Genomic DNA, 20,450 nt, shown 5'->3' with positions numbered 1-20,450 from the left:
CAGCTCACACGTCTAGTCATCCACTCCCACGCTGCTAAGAGGTAACTCATTAGAACGCGGGGTGGCAGGGAGCAACGGGCACTGTTAAATTCAAACATTCCTGCCCTGTGACACAGCAGTCCACATCTGGGGACCCGCTCCACAGAAACACAACTGTACAGACACAACCAAAGTGGTCACAACAAGCTTTGTTTAAAGAGTGAAAAACTGGAAACAGCCCAAATGTCCCCCAGCAGGAAATTATAATGTATCCAGGTATGATGAAATACTATCATCGTTAGAGAATGAAATAAACTTACAATTACTGACATAGAAAAGCATCCAAAATGCTCTGTTCGGGCAAAAAAAAAAAAAAACCCTCAGAAAATTGCAAAATACCATGCATAATAAGGATACTTTAATAAAAATGGTAAATACTAGTATACACAAGGGAAAAAAGCAATTATTTTGAAATGGGAGAAGGCAGTATTATTATAAGAGACTTTCTTTTTATAATTTCTGTTTTTCCAGAGATTATCAAAGAATCTGAATGCCCTTAGAAAACAGATGAAACAAAGAAAGGTAAGAACATTCTCAAAGAGCTTTAAAACATTAGGTCATTGATAATACTGCAGTAATGGTATACTGATCACAAAATAGACATTGTAAATATAAGCTTTATTTTAAATTTAAAGAAAAACTGAAAATAAACCTTTTACAAATTAATCAAAGACTTAAAACTAATTCGGAAATATTAAACATGAATTCTTAATTCAAAATAATGACCTTCATAGAATATATCCTGGTCTGGGCCAATATGAAGTTTACTTAAATCTAGTATTTTATATAAGCTAACCATTAATCTTTCCTAAAATTCAATGATTATGATTTAACTTTATAAGGTTAAGCAAGTCTTCTATATAATACCACATATAACTTTTTGAAATACAAAACATTTATACCAGCAAGGAAGTTATACAAACGTATGTAAATGATACTGAAGGTCTTGATTAAAAGGCTGTCGATATACACAGATGTATATTTCACCTTAGAAAGCACGCAGGCACACAAAAACACTTAATCAAATATAGATGCCATTACATTCTCTTATAGTTACGCTACACAGCAAACTGCACGTTTATAAATGTCATTCTATTATGCATGAACTGAAAAATATATATATTAAAAAAAATGTTCTTTAAGACAGGGGAGTGGAATGTGCCTGCATTAAGGGAGAAATGCAGGGGCTTTACAAGACATCAACAAACCGCCTTTCTCCAGCGGGTTCCCAGGAACCAGTGAGAACAGCCACCACACTCAGAAGGACAAGATGGTCTTGTTAATGATTTCCACGGACTCCCGAATCTCATCTTCCTTGATCACGAGCGGAGGTGCAAGCCTGATGATGTCACCGTGTGTTGGCTTGGCTAGAAGTCCATTATCTCGAAGTCGCAGACACACCTTCCAAGCATCATAATCTAAAGAAAGATGGCCAAACATGCACTGATCAAAGATAAATGTTTAAACACTCCTCTACAGTGTGCATGGGCACGGGCAGCCTGGCCAAACAGAATTCCCAGTACCAACTTGAGACAGGCAGCTCGGGCTGCAAGCTTGCTGTTTGTTCTTATTAAAAATGAAAGTACTTTAGGGCTGGCCCCGTGGCCAAGTAGTTAAGTTCGCGTGCTCCGCTGCAGGGAGCCCAGTGTTTCATTGGTTCGAATCCTGGGCGCGGACGTGGCACTGCCCATCAAACCACACTGAGGCAGTGTCCCACATGCCACAACTAGAGGACCCACAGCAAAGAACATACAACTATGTACCGGGGGGCTTTGGGGAGAAAAAGGAAAAAAATAAAATCTTTAAAATAAAAAAAAAAAAAAGGAAGTACTTTGCAGCAAGTGCCTAACTAGGTTGGAATGGTATGATCAGACATATGGTTTTTATTAGTTTTTCATAAATGAGAAAGACCAAGCAAAAAAATTATGTGCTGAGGCTGCTGTATTAATTACATGAGGAACCAAGGCAAAAAGAATTTGGGTATGATACAGATAATTAACTGGCAGAGAATGAGCAATATTCACCACTCAGCAAACGCAACACATTCCTAACATGGATTTGCCTCCTGAGCTCGTGGACCTAGACTCTCATTATTTTACAGCATGATTCTCCACCCTGGCTGCACATTGGAATCACCAAAAGGGCCCCTGCTGATGCTGGGGCTCCACCCCAGACCCATCAAATCAGAATCTCCGAGCAAGGACAGGCTCAGACTAATTTTTTAAAAAGCTCCCCAGGTGATTCTAAAGTGCAGCCAAGGATGGAATCACTGCTTTAAAAGGATTATCGCAAGAAAATCCAGCAAGGAACCCTCAAGGCTTACAAACGACGCACTAAAACATCAAACACTCGATTAAGTGGCAGCTGTGGTTATTTCTATGACCAACTGGTCTTTGGGTTCCTCTGTTCTAGACTGTTGACTGACCTCCTATTGACCGAGTCTTTTAGGCAGAGTATCATCTTGTTACTGCTGCTCCTGCCGCCTCTACAGATATGCAAAGTACTAAAGTGAGGTGGGAAAGCACCGGGAAGAGGAAACAAAGGGAGAGTGCTCTGTGCAGACTCACTAACAGAAAAACCCTGACTTCGCCCAGTGCTGCATAACCAACCTCAGGCAGGATAACAAATGACTGAAAGGAACAAAAATGGAGCAAATTAGTTGAATGTGCCTTTGCGCAGGAAAGAGCTATCTTTTTAAGACCATTAATATAAATCAGATGATACTCTGCCTAAAAGACTCGGTCAATAGGAGGTCAGTCAACAGTCTGGAACAGAGGAACCCGACAACCAGATAAAGCACCAATGGTGTTCAGGTCTTCCTATAAAAACAATATTTTTTTTTTTTAAAGATTTTTTTTTTTTTTTTCCTTTTTCTCCCCAAAGCCCCCCGGTACATAGTTGTATATTCTTCATTGTGGGTCCTTCTAGTTGTGGCATGTGGGACGCTGCCTCAGCGTGGTTTGATGAGCAGTGCCATGTCCGTGCCCAGGATTCGAACCAACAAAACACTGGGCTGCCTGCAGCGGAGCGCTCGAACTTAGCCACTCGGCCACAGGGCCAACCCCTATAAAAACAATATTTTGAGTAAAATGTTGTGTCTCCGTACCTTTGGTTTCTCTGATAACAATAGCATTTAATAATCCTTTCCCTCTTACGGCAGTGACAATATCAGAAGGTAGCTTCATGAGTTCATTTCTCAAGACGGTACCCATTTTCTCTGCATTTTCAACAAGGTTTTCTTCTTCCAAGACCTATGTTTAAGGAGAAATTACACAAATGTTGAGATTGCCTTTTTTGATGTTGTTCTTGGGAAGGGAACGTGAACTGTAAGGGAAGGAAGCACACGATCAGATGCCGACGAGAGTGACTTCACGTCCGTTTCTATTTCTCTAAGCCTCTCCCAGTTTAACTTCGCATTAAATGTACACCAGCTCAGACAGAACCTTGCTCTAGTCACAAATCCATCATCAGTCAGATGTGATGGCAAACAGGAATTAAAATTTAATACAACTGGTATATTTTCTTATTAGTTGAATAAATCAAAGAACTAAATATATTTTAATTTTTAAACTGCAACAGAGTTTCCTTCCCTCCCTAAAAAGTCCATCTTTAGAGATTACATAATAATTCTATGCCTTTGGCAGACACTTAAGGAATAAGTCTAAAAATGTTCAAATCCACATTTTAAAAGAAAAAGCCATGTGTGCTACAGCAGAGGCCCGACAGGCCAGGCTCGGTCACACAGTGAGCTCTGCGAGGGCCAGCCAGGGCTATGGCCCCAAGGCCCTAAGCCACCTGGGACCTGGGAAGCCTCCAGAGGATTCCTGTCTATCTGGCCAAGGCTAAGTCACTGTTTGAGACTGCCTTGTCCCTAAAACCTTTCCTCCAGACTCCATGCTCCACATGCTTGCCAATCTTATTACATTTCTCCTTACACCTATGGCTCGGACTTAAAAGTCACTTCAACGCCACCTAGAGGAATGGGTACCACATGGCTGCATCAGTTTTTACCTCAAGGGCTGCAATGGCCACTCGGCAGCCGAGAGGATTGCCACCGTATGTTGACCCATGCTCCCCTGGTTTAATGGTCAGCATTATTTCATCATCACACAACACCGCAGATACCTGAAAGACAGAGAAGTCAGTGCTAACCAAGTCATGTCTCAGACTATTCTTTTTTTTTTTTTTTGCTGGGAAAGATTTGCCCTGAGCTAACATCTGTTCCAATCTTCCTCTCTCTCTTTTTTTTTCCTCCCTCCACAAAGCCCCAGAACATAGATGTGTATTATACTTGTAAGTCCTTCTAGTTCTTCTATGTAAGCCGCTACCACCACATGGCTACTGACTGATGAGTGGTGTGGTTCTGTGCTGGGGAACCAAACCTGGGCGGCCAAAGCAGAGTGCTCTAAACTTTAACCACAAGGCCATCAGGGCTGGCTCAAACTAACTACTCTTATGTTTAGCACACCAGGAACACAAATATATATGAAGCTGATATTACATTTGACATAAAGCTTCAACAAACAAGAGCTACACATCTGCCATCTTAACTAACAGTGACAAACTGAGGAACACCCCAAGAGTACAAGTGCATCAGGCATACTTCAATGGCACAGAACAAGAGCATTTTTGAATTAAGACAAAAGCTATTTCTGCAATGATGGAATTTAGAATTCTTTCCACTTTCAAGGTGAAATGCTTTGTTTAACTGCTTAGAAAACAGCATTCCACACTTTAATACATCAGAGCCCTCTAATCCAGCACCAGCACTACCTCTGAACAGCAAGCTCAAGAACAGAACTACAAACATTAACTTTTCCCAATCTATACTTGAATCATTCATGGTTTTAAATTAGTAATGCTGTGTTTCTGAACAATGGAAAAAACGTGGAGGCCTACAGGAGTACTTAGGGGGTAAATGTTTCCATTCCAGTCCGAAGCAAATGTTGTGGCAGATTCTAATGCCTGCTCAACTCTTCAGTTAACATTTACTAAGCAGATCACCCTAGGGAACTCTGAAATGTTTTCATTATATATATTTCAGGTGACCTAGAGCACAGTAAATAAAACCAAACCATTGGAAAATATTATTGTCAAAATCAGCTGACGTAAAAATATCTTAAGGATACATTTCAGGGGAGTAGGGAACAGAACTCACAGGGTATAAGCCACCAGAAAGTGCCTTTCCAAGAAGGACTATATCAGGTCTGACGTTTTCATGATCAACAGCCAGCCATCTACCAGTTCTGGCCAATCCCGTCTGTATTTCATCAGCAATAAACAGAACCTATTGGAAAATAACATAATTATTATTATTTTCGTTTCCACCGGGAAAAGAAGGACCTCTATTTTACCTTTCCCCAAACAAATCTGTCATTCTGAGATTCCTTCGCATTTGTGAAAACATTTTAGCAACCTACACAACTTCAACAGAATTCTATGAAAATCCTGTAGACACACCAATTACTTCCTGTGTCGGCCACTCTCCCCAGAGGCCCACTCTGCACTGTTCTACGTAGTGGAAAGGCACTCGTGCTAAGTGAGGGTTTTGTGGGGGGTTTTGGAGATAACTACTCTCTGGGAACAAATTAATTCACTTATTTATTCCATAAACATTTATTAAATATTTATTTCTTATTAAATATTTACTAGCTTGGTGGGAAGAGGAGCAGAGAGCTTAAATGTCGGAGCAGAGGGATACAACAAGGGGTCCAGGAAGGATCGCAGCCCAGGCTGCCGGGGAGGAGGGGAAGGAAGCACAGGGAGGGAGGGCCGGGCAGTCCACAGCTTGGCCAGGGCCAGGGTCTGGCCAGGCTCCAGAGCCAGTAAAAACCTGGCCTCCGTGCAGACTGCTGATAGAGAGCACTAGAAAGTTCTGAAGCTCTCAGGATGACGTCTCCCTCTAGTGGAAAGGTGATGTAATCTTTTCATTTATCCTACCAGCCAAACCCTAAAGGATGCAGGCGGGTGGGAACAGGGACAACCTGGTGCCTGGTGCAGAGTTCTCGCACGCCTGTTAGGTAGCCTAGATCCGGAACAACAACACCAGCTTCACCCTGAATTGGTTCTACCATGAATGCGGCAACATTTGGATCCTGAAGAGCACGCTACAAAAAAATATGAACACATTTTAGTAACTTCCTTTCTAACCTACTTGGAAATCTGCAATCTCATACACTGCATATATTTTCCTGTTAAGAATAAGTATGCAAATCAAGTTCTCACTAATTTATACTCTGACTTCAAAGTATAACACTTCTGACTGACACGCGATTACCAGAAGCTCCAAATACTTCAGCTTTAACCTCCTCTAGCCTGCATTTTCTAACATATAGTCAAATGTACCGCAAAGAAAAACTAAAGAAAATGCCCTTTTTAAAAGCCATTTTATGTGAATCTTTTTATTTTACATGTCCTCTACTACGTGATTTTAAAAAGCTGGCTGAAAACTGAGTGATTTTGTTTAGGAGAGTAATTGAACAAGCAATATCTGAGTTAATACTTCTGCAGGACGCAAATCTCAAGTGACTGGCTGGTCATCAGGATTACACCATGGAACCTGACTGTGCCGTGCTGGAAACTAACTGACCATTACAGAGAGCAAGTCTGAAATCTTCTCAGCCTAACTTAAGACAGATCTTCATTACAGGCACATATTGTCTATTTTTAATTCATACATTTAGCAAATTTAATTTCTATAGACTTTGAGCTAAAACATCACAACGTCAGTGAGTACCTCAAGAGCAGGCAGATCGTTATATGGAATGATTTCAAAACCTGGCATAAATGGTCCGAAACCATCGTAACTGGTTGGGTCTGTGGAACTGGAAACAGCAGACAATGTTCTACCCCAAAAATTTCCAGCTAGAAGTGAGAAATAAACAGCGATTATTCCAAACAAACCTCCAAATTTAATAAGCATTGTCCCCCAAAAATACCTTAGGAAGTTTTTTGGTTTTTGGTTTTTTTGGTGAGGAAGATTGTCCCTGAGCTCACATCTGTGCCAGTCTTCCTATTTTGTATGTGGGATGTCACCACAGCGTGGCTTGATCAGCAGTGTGTAGGTCCACACCCGGGATCCAAACCTGCAAACCCCAGGCTGCGGAAGCAGAGCGCACAAACTTAACCACTACACCACAGGGCTGGTTCCAGGAAGTTTAATTTTTAAAATACCACGGGTTTGCTTTAGAGAGCCTCCAGCGAGCCTCCACTTGTTAAAACAAAGTCTGATATTAAACACCATGGTTCATATGACCACTAAGGTCTGGCCTTGCAATTACTATTTCAGGCACTTGTCTGCTGAACCTCTGACTGTAATATATGGCCCTGAGGATAGATACTTATCTTTTCTTCCAACAATCCCGACCCCTAACAGCTGAGGCGTTCGACACATGCTTTTCTAGAGATGGTGCATTTATGATAGTGATATGAGAAAGATAATATCCTTCACAGAGAATCAGCAGTTTTCCTTTTAAAAATCCAATACTACAGGCTAACTACCCTACAGGACGAATTTTACATTTCTTTTGGAGAAAATATCCTCAGGTAATCCAAACACTTTCAGTTTTGCCTTCCCTAGTATTATAATCTTTTATGGCTAAATGACAGACATTTGCCTTTATTCAGGAACATTCTTTACTCATTAACTTATTGAATTAATGAGTTGGATTGAGGACCTCCTAACTGTTAGGCACTATTCTGTGTCGGGGATGGAAAAGTGATGACAACTGGCAGGCACTCTGCCCTCAAGGAACCTGGATTCTGGCAGGGAAGAAAACACCATAAACCAGTAAAGGGCACAAACGAGATCCTTCCAGCTGGGTTCAATTCAAGGACAGGAAGAAACATGCAGGATAATAGAGAGGTTGGGGGTTCGCCTACGCTTTATTTTTTTAACATCTTCCCACCACCTCCGGCAGCACCAACTCAATGAACCCAGTACTGAATTATTGTACTGTGGCTTCACAGCATCTCTAAATACCACTCTTGCAAAGCCTCTCTAACCTGTGAGCAATCCCCACTTTACTTGTCCACAAGCAACAGCATACTGATTTTGACCAGGCATGTTTAAGAGAAAATGCACCAATGACACCATGAGCCTATTTGCTCTGCTCCCTCCAGCCTCAGGGGTCTCATCCTCCGTAGCTTACCCTGCAGGAATAAGGGACTTACAGCTGGGGACAGTCTTCTCTGTCTCTCTACCCCAGACTCACCAGCTTCTCTCAGTACTCAGGTGAAAACACCTTTGCACCCTTTCCTAGTATGAAAGAGACTGGATACAGTCTGTGAGAATTAAAATCACTGGAAATGCCATTTTTGTTTACGAAACAGTTATGTTATCCAGCAAGTAAGGCAGAAGATTCCAAAATGGCAGGTCACAGAGCTGTGCAAAGATTTCTTTTTTGGGAATACTAATCTATCACCCCCAAATACCAACTATGGCCTCTCAGTTGAAATCTGGATTCTATTATGTAGTGGGGTTTATAATTTAACTGTATTACTCACAAGGCAGAATATTTAATGATTTCAACTATCACAACAATGAATTTTGACTGTGTGCAGTGACAAATTCATACATACTTTATGTTTTTAAAAATTAAAATCAAAGCTTTAAAAAACAGTCAGAACCTATCAATTGAACAGCATTATAAAGATTCCAAAAGTCAGATTCTATCATCTCAATTGAGTTTCAGTCTCCCTAATCAGTATTCAAGTCATTCCTCTCAACCATCCCCAGAAATACATCCAAGGGCAAACCCAGCCCTCCTCTTCCAACAGCTTCTAAGAACACGATACAATACATCAAACATTAAGATTCAAACTTCCCATCACACCTAGGACATGACTTCACTCTAACATAACCCAACCTCAACGACCTAACAAAAATCCTCCACCAGTAAGACCATCTAATTACCCAGAAAACTACTATTAAAAAAACTGGATAAGTGAATGGGAAATAAATCATACAGTAACTCATTTTAGGGAAGGAGGAGTAGGGAGCTATTTAGGAGAGAAAAATCTTATATATAAATACTTGGAAATAAACCCAAGCAAAGGAAATCCCTCATTAATTTTATGAAACACTTGGCAAATATGTATGAGGCGAACACATTAGAAATACACAATAGGTAAATTAAAGTGGCAAGCAACATTGTATGTTTAAATCATGTTGAATTTCACATACCTACAAAAACCATCTTTGCTTTGTATTTCGGGATACCCTTGACGGTATATCCCCATTTACGAGCAAGTTTGCAAGCGGTTTCTCCAGCCTCCACTCCTACCAAGAGAAAACATTTCAGTTTTAAAAATGTTTTAAGTTATCAGAAAATAATAAGATCATATTCTTAGCTATTTAACAAAAAAAGGAAACATTTTACCTGTATTCATAGGGAGAACTTTATGGTAGTTGAACAGTTTCGTAACAAACTCTTCGTATTCACCGAGCACATTATTATAGAAAGCCCTAGATGTTAACGTCAGTTTGTCCGCCTGAGTTTTCAGAGCATTCACAATCTTCGGATGACAATGCCCTTGGTTGACAGCACTGTAAGAACTCAGGAAGTCAAAATATTTTCTGCCTTCTACATCCCATACGTAAATACCTATAACATATAAGGAAAATCGTTTTAGAAAATTACTAAATTACATAAAGTTCAAAGATTAAGACACCTAGCAAGCCCTATGAATACCTACACAGGAACTCTTATTTAATACAGAATTGTGGTTTAAGACATGTTTTAGCTCAAGCATAATAAACTCTGGTTTATAAGGAATTATATTTTATCTGGCCAGCTTCAAATTACACATTTAACAAGAACAGTATAACATGAAAAGATTTTATAAACTGTGGAGTGAAACCTTTAATTCTAGCAAACTGGAGTGTGGAATTTAAAGGCAGAAGTTATACATTGCAAGAGACTATAATTAGTTGACTATAATAATCAGCAGAATGGAAAAAAAATTTCCAAATCATAAATCTATCTGATAAGGATCTAGTAACCAGAATTCTTACAACTCAACAACAAAAAGACACATAATCCAATTAAAAAATGGGCGAGAACAAGGGGCTGGCCCGGTGGCACAGCAGTTAAGTTCGCACGTTCCACTTCGGCGGCCCAGGGTTCACCGGTTCGGATCCCGGGTGTGGACATGGCACCGCTTGGCAAGCCATGCTGTGGCAGGCGTCCCACAGATAAAGTAGAGGAAGATGGGCACGGATGTTAGCTCAGAGCCAGTCTTCCTGAGCAAAAAGAGGAGGATTGGTGGCAGATGTTAGCTTAGGGGTAATCTTCCTCAAAATAAAAAAACAAGAGCAAGAACTTGAATGGACAGTTCTCCAAAGGAGATACGCAAATGACCAACAAGTACATGAGAGGATGCTCAACATCATCAGTCATTAGAGAAATGCAAATCAAAACTACAACGATAACATCTCACACCCACGAGGATGGTTATAATTTTTTTTTAAAAAAAGAAAACAAGCATTAATAAGGATGTAGAAAAACTGGAGTTCTCGTATATTGATAGGGAGAAGGTAAAATGGTATAGCGGCTGTGGAAAACAGTTTGGCAGCTCCTTAAAAAATTAAACATAAAATTACCACATGACCCAGTAATCCCACCCCTAAGTATATACCCAAAAGGAGTGCAAGATAGTTGTTCAAATAAAAATTTGAACATGAATCCTCATAGCAGTACTACGCACAATAGCCAAAAGGTGCAAACAACCCAAATGTCCATCAACTGATGAATGGATAAACAAAATTCGGTCTATACATACACTAGAATATTACTCAACCATAAAAAGCAAGAAAGTATGAACACATGCTACAATATGGATGCACCTTGAAAACATGCTAAGTGAAAGAAGCCAGACACAAAGGGCCACATATTGTCTGATTCCATTTATATGAAATATCTAGAATAGGCAAATCCATAGAGACAGAAAGTAGATTAGCGGCTACCAGGCTCTAGGAGGAGGGGGGAATGGAGAGTGACTATTTAATGAGTATGAGGTTTCTTTTGGGGTAATAAAGAAGTTCTGGAACGAGCTAGAAGTGTTGTACAACATGTAAATATACTTAATGCCACTGAACTGAATGGTTAAAATGGTAAATTTTATGTTATGTACATTTACAACAATTTTCTTTAAAAGTTGACTATAGATGTTAAAATGTAGTGGGAGGCTTGACACCTAACCTTTACCATGTGCCTAACTCACTGTCTTAGGTGCTTTTGTACCTCTTCTCATCAAAAGCTCCCTGTGAGAGTGCTACCATCCCTGCAGTACAGAGATAAGGAAACAGATGCTTAGATTCATAACATGCCCAGGCTGGCACTCATGGAACCAGGACCCGAACCCAGGCAGTCAGATGCCCGAGTCCATGCTCTGCTGCTATAAGTGAAGAATATTTTTGCAAACCAAACTGTTTCCAAATTTGTAATATATAAATCTAGATTTTCCTTTGTTCAAAAGGAGATTTATCTGTATGACACTACTGGCCCCAAATAAAATACAAGTAAATGACAAAAATGTTTAATACCTTACACATCATCTTCTGGCCCAAAGCTAAGTAATATACTTAGGTTTTATTTGGTTAAGGCTGTTATTTCAAAATGTAGATTGAATCACCATTTGGCAACTATCAGTAACCACTTATTCAGGAAAGAATCGCTAATGGATGCTACAAGTGTGAGTAAGTTTGATGAGTAACAGGGTATTTGCAGTCTCAGACCATGACCCCACAAGATATTTAAAAGGGAAGAATAAAAACTTTGCTGTGGAGAAGCCTGGCAGACAGTACCTTACCAGACAACCCCAAACTGAGGTTCATTCCACAAAATGATTGGCCCATACTCTTCAAAAATATTAGGTCAAGAAGACAGAGACTGATGAATTGTTCTGGACTAAAGAAAACTAAACAGACCTGAAAACTGAATGCAACCCATGATCTGAGATTTTCTTCTGCTTTACAGGACAAAGATGAAATGTGGATCAGGGCCGTAGATTAGATAACAGTGCTGTGTCAATGCTAATTTCCTGATTTTGATAATCACACTGTTGTTACAGAAGGGCAAGTCCGTGTGTTTCAGGAAAGACACACTAAGTATTTAGGGGTAAAGAGGCAGCATGTCTGCAACTTCCTCTTAAAGGGTTCAGGAAGAAAATGTAGTGATTCTGTGTGTGTGTGTATGTGTGTGTGCACGTGCGTGCTGTGTATGTGTGGCATGTGTACGTGTGTGGAGAGAGAAAGAAGATAAAGCAAATGTGGTAAAATGTTAGCACTTGGGAAATATGGGTGAAGAACAAAAGAAAATTCTTTGTACTACTCTTCCAATTTATCTTTCCTTAAATTTAAAATTATGCCAAAATAAAGGAAAAAAAGCATAGCAATATTATAGCACTTTACTTATGTATCTTACATCCCTCCTGGCAAGGTCTAGCATGACAAAGTCTGAAATGAGTTCATCTTTGTATTCCCCAGAGCACCTAAGAGCAAGAGCTAGGCACTCAATAAATGTTGAATTAACCGTGTCTGCAATATAGAAATTAAGTGCATCTGGAAAAATGTATACTGAGAAAACATAAAAGCAATTTTTACAAAAGGTTTCAAGCCGAAAAAGCAGGGAGGGGTGATTAGATTAATTCAAAATGTACCTTTTCCTCTCTCCAGGGCTACAGGTAAAGGATGGTAGTTGTGGGCACCATATTTAGATTCCCGTTCAAAAATGTAATCAGAGGATGGAGGGCCTTGGACCGTTTTTTTAGTTGCAACAGATGTAGCAGAAGCCACTGAAGAATGAACTCCACGACGAAGCAGGGCAACAGTCTGCAAATGTGCTAGTTTGGAAAACATCGCGTCCTTCAAGTAGGAATATCACCAACCTGTCCAAAGAGAAGAGCAGGCATTAAGAGTAAGACTCTTCTGGGGCCGGCCCGGTGGCGCAGCAGTTAAGTGCGCACGTTCCGCTTCTCGGTGGCCCAGGGTTCGCCGGTTAGGATCCCGGGTGTGGACATGGCACTGCTTGGCATGCCATACTGAGGTAGGCCTCCCACATATAAAGTAGAGGAAGGTGGGCATGGATGTTAGCTCAGGGCCAAGCTGCCTCAGCAAAAAGAGGAGGACTGGTAGTAGTTAGCTCAGGGCTAATCTTCCTCAAAAAAAAAAAAAAAAGAGTAAGACTCCTCCCAGAGTGATGTATGTCAAATCATTACATACGTGTTGAGCATTTACCATAGTCTGATGAAGAATCATGAAAACGAGAACTGAGACCTAGCCCTTGCCTTTGGGAGGCTTGAAGGCCAAAAAAGGGAACAAGCATGTCAACATTTACAGTAAGACCTGACAAGTGCTACGGCAGGATGTGCACAAAGTGCTACAGGCTAGAAGTCCAAGAGAGCACGTGAGGAAAACGAGGAAACCATGGATCGGAGGCCAGGGGCTTTGACTCTTCCCTTACCCTCCTCTGCACGCTTGACCGTTTTATAACAAACACACACACGCACTCACTCTTTGTGTTAAGTCCTCAGTGCCGACAGCCCACCAAGGACAGGGAACTCAATCTGGGGGGTGAGGCAAGGCTGAAGAGCAGAGGACTAAAGAGTTGGCACCTGGCCCTGTAGACTGAGCAACCACCCGACAGGCATTTAGCAGGAGTGCGAGACCTCAGACAGCCAGGACTGTAGGGCAGAGATGGGAGGAAAGGAGACAAATGAGAGGGGCAGCCTGCCAAGAGTGGTCACGGGGACGGGACAGAGGCACTGAGAACCACTCTGCACATCACCCTCTCCCTGTGTGTGAGGAGGGAAGAAACTACAGAATTTGGTTTCTACAAAGATATTAGGGTGATCATTTAGTAAGGTACATAAACGTCGAATCACTATGCTGTACACCTGAAATCAACATAAAATTGTGTGTCAATTATACTTCAATAAAAACAAAGATAACAGGGACCATCCTAAAGGAAAAAGAGCACGTGGGGAGAGGAAAAAGTGATTTCTTGGGGGATGGGAAGGGCTTTCTAAGTATAACACCGAAAATAGAAACTACAAAAGGTAAAATCTATTATTTAGCCACAAATATCTAAAACTTCTGGAGGTCAAAATTATCATAAACAAAGGCGAAAGGCAAAAAGACCAGGAAAAACATGTTTTGTAATCTATAATGAATAGCCTCTGAAGAGCTTTTACAATAAGTTCACCAGAGCAAAACATGTATATATTACACATGGTATATGTTATATAATTTTATAAGTTAAATAAACTATATATTACACACACATATACGAAATGAAAACAGGCAATTCCCAAAAGAAAGAGTCTACTCTGCTAGGATGGTTATTTCTATAAAACTAATCCCAAAAAAACTGCAACACAAAAGCAACTGTTTAAAAGAAAAAAAGGTAATTAGGAACTAGAGAACATCAAAGTACCATAAGCTAAGAATTTTAGTAATAAAACCTAAACATCACTGAGCAAATCGGCATTTACTTGCAGTGTGTATATGTCAGAGTCTCAGCTTCTCTTATCCTGTCACTACCAGCCCTACAGCTGGCCCCTCCACAGTGCCTCCCTTACGGTTTTGTATCCAATCGCTACATTAATAGGCATGATAACCCATGAAGTAAAGACTAAGCTATAAAACAAGTTAAGAATAAAAAGGCAATTGGAGAAAATGCATAGCAATCATAGAGGGAGGGAGTGTTTTTTTAAAAGACAAATTCAAGATTAATAGAAAATTGCCAACAACTAGGTATACTTAGTATGTCTACACTTATTTTTTTAAAAAGACTAGTGAGTTCATGTTTCAACAGAACTCTATCAACAAGTCAAACTATGCATAATCTTCCAGCACTCACTCTGAGCTGCCAAATTAGCAAAACTTAATACTTGGAGCTTGGCTTACTTCCCTTTCAATTTGGCACGACCCAGCAAATCCAGTATGCTCAGGAATTTGCAATTACTAAACAAAACCCAGCACTCTGGTTTGTCAAGACTCACCAGCTATCCGTTCTTCCCACGGTTCCAAATAGAATACAGATTTCTAACCTGAGATCCAGGGACAGTCTTCAGAGGGTCCAATAGCTACTGAAATAAAATGCAGAATTGTATGTATAAGTGTGTTTTTCTAAGGAAAAGGTCCCTAACGTTCACCAGATTTTATTTCAAGGATGTATGTATCAACAATTTAAAAAGGTGCATGAGAGGGGCCGGCCCGGTGGCGCAGCGGTTAAGTTCGCACGTTCCGCTTCTCGGGGGCCCGGGGTTCGCTGGTTCGGATCCCGGGTGCGGACATGGCACTGCTTGGCAGCCATGCTGTGGTAGGCGTCCCACGTATAAACTAGAGGAAGATGGCCACGGATGTTAGCTCAGAGCCAGGCTTCCTCAGCAAAAAGAGGAAGACTGGCAGTAGTTAGCTGAGGGCTAATCTTCCTCCAAAAAAAAAAAAGGTGCATGAGAATCATTAGACTGAAGATAGCTGCTAGCAAAAACATCTAGTACTAGACAGAATCTCCCCAAAATACTACTGCTAAGTCTAAAACATTGATTTTAACTTTATTTCTCTGGCTCTTTATGTTCTATTAAGAATTAAGGCTGTATTTGACCAACTAAAATTAAAACCACACATTAATTTTTGCCTTGATCAAATTAGCAATAAAACATGGCACTCCTTAGTTTTACTCTAAACTGAAACACTTTCTGAAAAACCTTGTAGCCACAATAAAAGCCTTAGAAATGTTTGTACTCTTAGACCAGTAATTTCACTCTCAAGAGTCTATCCTAAAGAAACACTCGGGAATGGGGAGAAACATTCATGCATGAAAGTTGTTCAACAACATGAACAGTTCAAAATAATCACATCCATAGTAACATGTTGCCATTTAAAATAATTACAGTTTTTAGTGACATGGAGAGACGTTTTAGGATGTTTAAGTGAAGAAAACAAAATGATATATGCAGAATGTTCAACTCTGAAAAAAATAAAAGGAAAAAGTATACAGAAAGGCACAAATAAGTTCACTGTGGTTATATTTCTACTATTCTGTACTTCCCACATTTACTAATGACCATGAATTACATTTATAATCAGGAAAAAAGTTATTTAAAAAATTATTAAAAATGAAATGAAATGTAGCATAGTGGTCAAGTTCACGCACTCTGCTTCGGCAGCCGTGGGTTTGCAGGTTCAGATCCCAGACAGGGACCTAGCACTGCTCATCAGGCCACGCTGTGGCAGCATCCCACATGAAATGGAGGAAGATTGCCACAGATGTTAGTTCAGCGATAAACCTCCTCAAGCAAAAAGAGGAAGACTGGCAACACATGTTAGCTCAGGGCCAGTCTTCTTCAAAAAAAGAGAAAGAAACAGTGTCTGCCTAGGTTGTCACATTAGACAAAGAGAAAGCTTAGGCAACAAACAAAACAAAACTAAGAAAAAGAAACGGTTTGACAAGCTTGAGAAAACCGGTTGTGGTTAAAAGAAACACAAGGGACATGGTCAAATTCTAAAATAAAAACTATTCTCTAAGATGATTTTGCTATCAAGGTCTGCAGGTCTGCGAATTCACTAGAACCAGGCAGAGAGGGACTAAAAACAAAAAAAGCACTAAAAACTCTCTAACTAGTATCTTTTAAGTTAATTACCAGTCTAAAACAATATTGCAAGTGAAAGGAATCTTTGACGTTATCTATTTTCAACATTCTCATTTTATACAAGAAGTTATTTGCTCAACTAATTTGCAACAGAAATGGGAGAAAATATCCATTTATCTGCAGCCTTCAGGCCGTCTTATTAAAGATAACTACAGCTTACTGACAAAATAGTCACATTCAAAACATCACTAATTCTCATCCTTAAGGTTTTTAAAGACCAACTCTGGATAATTAATCCTACTGGGAGAAGTCCGCGGTGGCCGGTTGCCTGCTGACACGTACTAGAATCCTGTAAGCACTTTTCTGTTAAAGAAGCTTCTGTGTTCAAGTTACTGTGCTTGGCACTACACAAGAAATATTAGAACAGAATTAAGATGGGCTTAAAAATAGCCAACATCAATAATTCCCTTTTCCAAAAAGCCTTGGAAAACCAGGAGAGAAGAATGAAAAGTCCACAGAGTTTGCAGACTAGCATTTAAATTCTGGCTGGGGCTCTCAAGAGGATGTTTTTGAGCTTCCATTTCACCATTTGTAAAATGAGGTCGAAGCCATTCAAGGTCATCAAGGAGGATTAAGAGATAATGATAAGGGCCAAAGCTAGCACAACACGGCTACTCAATTAGTTCCCTTCCTCCTGTAAATTCATAATAGAGTTAGCCAATTTCTGCCATATAAAAATCAACAGTATCATGGTTTCTTTTTTAAACTGGAGGTTTTTTCTTAAAAGAAAAAAAAGTTTTCTAGTGATAAAAAATTACAAACACAGACAAGAAAATTAGCTGCAATTCCATATTTAGGAGATAACCATCAACTTTTTTTTTTCTGTGTATAAATACTACACACATTAGCTTTTTTTCCACACTTCCCTATAGAATTTACCACATAAGACCCTCCTGAAGACTCCCAGGAACGTTGCACAGACTCACGTCACAGGTCCTAACCCTTCAGGACACTTGTTTTCATGCCTGTCCCCCTACCAGAATCCTACTAGGCTCCTTAAAAGGACAGTAAGTGTGTTTTAAAATTGACTTTGCATAAACAAGGTTATTCCTAAATACACTTAGAACTCCTGAAGGAGTCAAGGCAGCAACAGAAAGTCAGCAAGTCCATCCAGGGAGAAGATTAAGTCCCCAATCCCTGATGGAGTTGAGTCTAGCTCCAGAGGCTAACATTCTCTCAGACGTCACCAGGAGGAACCACTCTTTCCATGGAGAGTTCACACCATTAGATTTAACAGCCTTCAAGAGTCCAATAACCTGTATACTATCTGTGACCATTCCAGGCTGCTGTCCTACATGTAAGCCAGGCCCACACTCAGGTCCCGGAGAAGGGCATACGTTGCTATTGACAGCAAAAAATTTAACACTGAATGTTTTCAGTAATCCACATAATGAACAAAGTTCTTCAAGCTACTTTTATTCCCTCCTGTCTAATCCATCCTGTCTACATGAGAACATACCTAAAATAGAATTTCCATAAAAGGCTGCATTTTTAAGAGTTAATGTAGTGTACACTATGAAATACTAGTTTTTAAAATCACTCTAAAAGAAAAACCAGTGCAAATTCATCAAAAAGCCACTTAAAATATTCCACTTGAGGAGTAAATCTGGTTTTACTATATTTGTCAAATATTTACTTTTCTGGAGGTAACCATTCACAAATACAGTCCATTTTTAAAAGTTCTGCCCACAAAAGTTTTTTGGCTTTCTTTTTTACGTAATCTGGCTAAAATTCAACTCAAGTGCGTCACTGGCAAACACCTGAAGCATTACTATTGGAAAAGGACTGGCTCGGCTACACCACACCCTCCACACAGCTCCAAATTTGGTCCATCACTATTTTAAAACATATGAGATTTAGCCCATCTCCAAGAACTCAGTAAAGGGCAGAAAATATGGACACAAGTAACTGTAATAAAGGCAGACCATAAGGGGAAATACACTTAAGACAGCCTCTCTGGGGCTGGCCCAGGCCCAGTGGTAAGTTCACGCCCTCAGCTTCGGAGGCCCAGGGTTTTGAGGGTTGGGATCCTGGGCGCTCATCAGGCCACGTTGAGGCGGTGTCCCACATGCCACAACTAGAAGGACCCACAACTAAAAAAATATGTACAACTATATACTGGGGTGATTTCGGGAGAAAAAGCAGAAAAAAAAGATTGGCAACAGTTGTTAACGCAGATGCCAGTCTTTGAAAAACCAAAGAAAAAAAAAGATAGCCTCTCTGAGGGGGAAAAAAACGCCTTTTCAAGAACTTTTACTATTTAAAGTTATACTGAATTTTTTCAGGATGCAAAATTAACCTTGAACACCACGAAAATCTGTAAACTCAAAACAATGAGTTTTATTTAAATTTTGTTTTTATTAAAAGATTCCACTTTCATACTTGGATCTTTTCCATAGTCAGGAGCTAGATTCTCTGAAGATGGAACCAGGATATTCTAATGAAAGAAGTCTACTGTGTGTTTCAAGTGGCTAAGTAAAGAACTTGGATTACATACCTAAAGAACAAGTTCCGGGTTCAAACTGGGAGATCTACATTACCCACAGGAACTCTTACAATTCCAAAGAAGAGATTCAGAAATGAGAAACCAGAGATTAGTAGTTTCTTAAGGTAAAGCCACTTCATTCTAAAGTCACTCCTTTTTCCCCTTATCAGAGGTAAAAAGGAACGCCAAGAAGGTAAGAGAGAGAGTGACAAACGGAGGACACCGAAGGTCACCGAGAACAAGTGTCCCAATGAATTCAACCAGAATTGACTGATGCTCAGCATATTGCAAAGGAACGCTAAGGATGAAGTCTTAGCGCTGAAAGCCCTGTTGGCCCCAATCCCCTGACATCGTCAAATTAACCTGCACCTTACTGTAAGGTAAGGCTCTACTTCCCTAATTTTTTATTTGGACAAAGGCGGGGGGGAGGGGGGACGGCGTGGAAAGAGAGAGATTGGGGGAGGGGAGAGATGGGCAGGTTGGCTGCAGGGCCCAGGAGCTGCCCAGGGGCACTCGGACCCCCTCCCCGGAGTCTCCATAGGCGCCCCCCGCCCTGTAACAAAAGCCACCGTTCACTGAGCAGCTCCCCGCATCCACAGTGCACGCTCCTTGCGGACCTCAGGAACCCCAGGCGCCGGCGCCCCAAACTCCTCCTTCCCGGACACGCGGAGGCGCGCGCGAGGCGCTCGGGGCCGCGGCGCGGGGGCTGCGGGCCGGGAGGACTGCGGGCCGGCCCCCACGGGCCGCGCGCCGAGGGCCCCGCCCGGCGCCGCCAGCTCTGGCAGGTAGTGCTGCCACATCCACAGCCTCGCTCTGCCTCCCGCCGCCCCGCCCCCCCGGCGCTGCGGACCGGGATGCGCCGCGCCCCTGCCCGCCGCGGCTGCGCGCCGGCCCGCGGGACCCGCCGCCGGCCACCTCCCCGGGCCGCGGAGGCACAGCCCACCCGCCCGCCGAGGCCCAGCGCGCCCCTCAGCCCGCTCCCCGGAGCCCCTCCCGGAGCCGCCCGCCTCGCCGGCCGCTGTCGGCGGCGCCCCGGCCCCGCCCGAGCCCCCGCCCCGCCGCGCCGACGCGGATACCCGGCAGCGCCTCCGACACCAGCGGGGACACGCGGCGCCGTCTGAGAGATAGCGGCAGTGACCGCGCGTCACGGAGCTTAAGGCGCGGCTTCCGCCCCGCCCCGCAAGACGCCCTTGCCGCCCATTGGCTGGCGGCGGAGGGCTGGGCACCAATCGCCGTGGCCCGCCCTCTGCCGCCCGCCCCGCAGCCGCGC

The 20,450-nt window shown here is 41.7% G+C and overlaps 1 protein-coding gene across 9 annotated transcripts; it reads right to left on the bottom strand.

Annotated features, from left to right (window-relative positions):
• Positions 1–375: 375 nt before the first annotated feature.
• On the bottom strand, positions 376–20,450 carry OAT (ornithine aminotransferase). 9 transcript variants are annotated; one of them, XM_070275928.1, is made up of 12 exons: positions 20,257–20,379; positions 15,043–15,129; positions 13,553–13,722; positions 12,700–12,927; positions 9,420–9,644; positions 9,224–9,319; positions 6,776–6,903; positions 6,024–6,146; positions 5,198–5,326; positions 4,051–4,164; positions 3,146–3,290; positions 376–1,457 (listed from the first exon to the last, which is right to left on the bottom strand). In XM_070275928.1, the coding sequence occupies exons 4-12, from the start codon at positions 12,896–12,898 to the stop codon at positions 1,297–1,299; spliced, it is 1,320 nt and encodes a 439-aa protein (XP_070132029.1). In that variant the 5' UTR covers positions 12,899–12,927; positions 13,553–13,722; positions 15,043–15,129; positions 20,257–20,379; the 3' UTR covers positions 376–1,296. The 9 variants fall into 9 exon arrangements, with proteins under 9 accessions (XP_070132029.1, XP_070132038.1, XP_070132033.1 ...); XM_070275937.1 differs by having other exon boundaries at positions 15,091–15,129; positions 20,257–20,361; XM_070275932.1 differs by having other exon boundaries at positions 15,043–15,126; positions 20,257–20,349.

The sequence above is a fragment of the Equus caballus genome, chromosome 1 (assembly GCF_041296265.1).
Source record: "Equus caballus isolate H_3958 breed thoroughbred chromosome 1, TB-T2T, whole genome shotgun sequence".
NCBI lineage: Eukaryota > Metazoa > Chordata > Mammalia > Perissodactyla > Equidae > Equus > Equus caballus.
This window is presented reverse-complemented; position numbering and strand designations above follow the sequence as displayed.

What these genes read in the sequence shown, in the direction of transcription:
- OAT (XM_023637571.2), bottom strand. Translation starts at nt 12,898, where the DNA reads ATGTTTTCCAAACTAGCACATTTGCAGACTGTTGCCCTGCTTCGTCGT. An exon ending in AGCCCTGGAGAGAGGAAAAG is followed by an intron (nt 9,645 to 12,699) that starts GTACATTTTGAA and finishes TATATGTTATAG; the next exon opens with GTATTTACGTATGGGATGTA. An exon ending in ACGATCTGCCTGCTCTTGAG is followed by an intron (nt 6,147 to 6,775) that starts GTACTCACTGAC and finishes ATTTTTTTGTAG; the next exon opens with CGTGCTCTTCAGGATCCAAA.